At 39.7% G+C, this 2,809-nt stretch overlaps 1 protein-coding gene across 1 annotated transcript; it reads left to right on the top strand.

Annotated features, from left to right (window-relative positions):
- Nucleotides 1-365: 365 nt before the first annotated feature.
- LOC127136435 (uncharacterized) lies at nt 366-1,136 on the top strand. The gene has a single exon (XM_051062990.1). The coding sequence runs from the start codon at nt 366-368 to the stop codon at nt 1,134-1,136; it is 771 nt and encodes a 256-aa protein (XP_050918947.1).
- Nucleotides 1,137-2,809: the final 1,673 nt, after the last annotated feature.

Here is a 2,809-nt window from a genome sequence, read left to right as displayed (position 1 = left end):
ATATATTATATGTGGGTGTTACAATTGGTATCAGAGCAGGTCGTATCCTCGACCTAACCATGAGATGTTATAAGTATTTCTTTCGGCATCATATGTGGGTTGTCATCATTGTCCTTGATGTTATATTCATTGTATTGAGCCTGGTCAACTTAATCTTATTTGTATGACATTTTGGATCATGGCTGATAGACGCAGAGGTCATGGTAGACCCAGAACTCAGAAATCCGACTCTGAACCGCCAAGTGGTAGTGAAGGTTTTCAATGGCCTCAGTTTGTGCAATAGATGCAGCAGCAACAGAACCAATTCATGCAACAGATGATGCAACAATGGAATTAAGTGTTTTACTTGTCAGAGGGAGGGACACATGGCTAGGGATTACCCTCAAAATAAGAATCAGATGCAAGGGAGGAACACTGGTCGAGTTTATACTTTGGATGCAAGGAAGGCTAAGAGCAACAATGCCTTAATTGCTGGTATGTGTCTCGTCAACGATCGTCCTTGTTTTATATTGTTTGATTGTGGGGCGACACACTCTTTTGTATCAATTCAGTGCATGAAGCATCTTGGCTTGCAAGCAATTCCCTTGTCTACTCCTATGGTGGTTAATACCGCCATGGATGATGTGGTTGAGACACCGTTGATTTGTGAAAATTGTTCGCTCTCAGTGAATGGTAGAATTTTCCAGATTGATCTTATTTGTTTACCACTTGAGAAGGTTGATGTGGTTTTGGGGACGGATTGGCTTTCCGCCAATTCGGTGTTTATTGGATGTGAAGAGAAGTTGATTATCATTCAATCTAGTGAAGATACTCCAAAGGATGTATTAACTACTATCTTGGAAGGTACGGTTGGCATGGTTAATTTCTTATTTGAGAAGGAAAAGTCAATTCTCTTGGTTCTCACCAAGGAACCTAGCGACAATCTGAGTGTTACACAAATTCCCATTGTTTGTGAATTTCCAGAAATTTTCCTTGAGGATGTCACTTCTCTTCCTCCGGAAAGGGAAGTGGAATTCTCTATTGATCTGATACCTGGGACGTCTCCAATCTATGTTTCCCCGTATCGTATGTCGCCACTCGAGTTGAGAGAGTTGAAGGATCAATTGGAAGAGTTGTTAACCAAGCATTTCATCTGACCTAGTGTCTCACCATGGGGAGCTCTAGTGTTATTATTGAAGAAGAAGGATGGTAGTATGCGGCTGTGTATTGATTATCGCCAGTTGAATAAAGTCACCATTAAGAGCAAGTACCCCCTTCCAAGGATAGATGATTTGCTAGATCAGTTGAAAGGAGCTTGTGTGTTCTTGAAGATTGATTTACAATAAGGCTATCATCAAATAAGAGTTAAGAATTCAGATGTCCCGAAGACCACATTTAGAACCCGATATGGTTATTATGAGTTTCTTGTAATGCCTTTTGGTGTGACGAATTCCCCTGCTATTTTCATGGACTATATGAATTGGATATTTCAACCTTACGTGGACCAATTCATGGTGATCTTTATTGATGACATTCTTATTTATTCTCATACTCCACAAGAGCACGGAGAACATCTAAGGACTGTTATATCAGTATTGCAAGAAAAATAACTTTTTGCCAAGTTAAGTAAGTGTGAATTTTGGATGGACGAAGTGAAGTTTCTTGTTCATGTCATATCACAAGGAGGAGTATCAGTGGATCCATCTAAAGTCGAAGCAGTTATTAATTGGGAAAGACCGAAGAATGCTTCCGAAGTCAAAAGTTTCTTGGGTTTGGCAGGTTACTATCGGAGATTTATAAAGGGGTTTTCGTAGATAGCCTTACCAATGACTAGACTTACCCGAAAGGAAATTTATTTTAAATGGGATTCAAAGTGTGAGAAGAGTTTCATGAGTCTGAAGGAAAAGCTAACAATTGCTCCTGTTTTAATCATCCTCGACCCTAGTAAGTCTTATGAAGTATTTTGTGATGCCTCTAAGAAAGGATTAGGATGGGTGTTAATGCATAGTGGCCAGGTTGTAGCATATGCCTCTCGTCAGTTGAAGCCTCATGAAGAGAACTATCCAACTCATGATCTTGAACTAGATGTTGTTACTTTTACATTGAAGGTGTGGCAACAGTACTTGTATGGAGTGCGTTTTGAGATGTTTAGCGACCACAAGAGTTTCAAATACTTATTTGACCAGAAAGAGTTAAACATGAGACATAGGAGATGGATTGAGTATTTGAAGGACTTTGATTTTGAGCTTAAGTATCACCCAGGAAAAGCGAATGAGGTGGCATATGCTTTAAGTCGGAAAGAGATGCATAAAGCTGAGTTGATGATGTTAGAGTACGCATTGTTGGAAAAGTTATGAGATCTTAATCTTTAGTTTAATTTGATGCATGATGGTGTGATAATGGGAAATTTGAATGTTACTTCTAACCTAAAGGAAGAAATCCGGCTAGGATAAATGATAAATGAGAAGTTGCAAGAGATGTTGACTCAACCAGGTTTCGCTCAGTCACCGGATGGAGTTATTCTATTTAATCAAAGGATTTGTGTTCTGAATGATGCCGAGTTGAAAAGAAAAGTTTTAGAGGAAGGCCACAAGGGGGCGTTCACCATACATCCAGGTTCATCGAAGATGTATCAATACTTGAAGAAGGACTACTGGTATCCTGGAATGAAAAGGGAGATTGTAGAGTATGTGTCGGAATGCATAGTGTGCCAGCAAGTGAAGATCGAACATCAGAAGTCAGGTGGTTTATTGCGACCTTTAGAGATTCCAGTTTGGAAATGGGATAGTATTTCAATGGATTTTGCAGTAGGGTTACCTCGGATCCAAGG

Source organism: Lathyrus oleraceus, chromosome 4 (genome assembly GCF_024323335.1).
Source record: "Lathyrus oleraceus cultivar Zhongwan6 chromosome 4, CAAS_Psat_ZW6_1.0, whole genome shotgun sequence".
NCBI lineage: Eukaryota > Viridiplantae > Streptophyta > Magnoliopsida > Fabales > Fabaceae > Lathyrus > Lathyrus oleraceus.
This window is presented reverse-complemented; position numbering and strand designations above follow the sequence as displayed.

What these genes read in the sequence shown, in the direction of transcription:
- LOC127136435 (XM_051062990.1), top strand. Translation starts at nt 366, where the DNA reads ATGGCTAGGGATTACCCTCAAAATAAGAATCAGATGCAAGGGAGGAAC.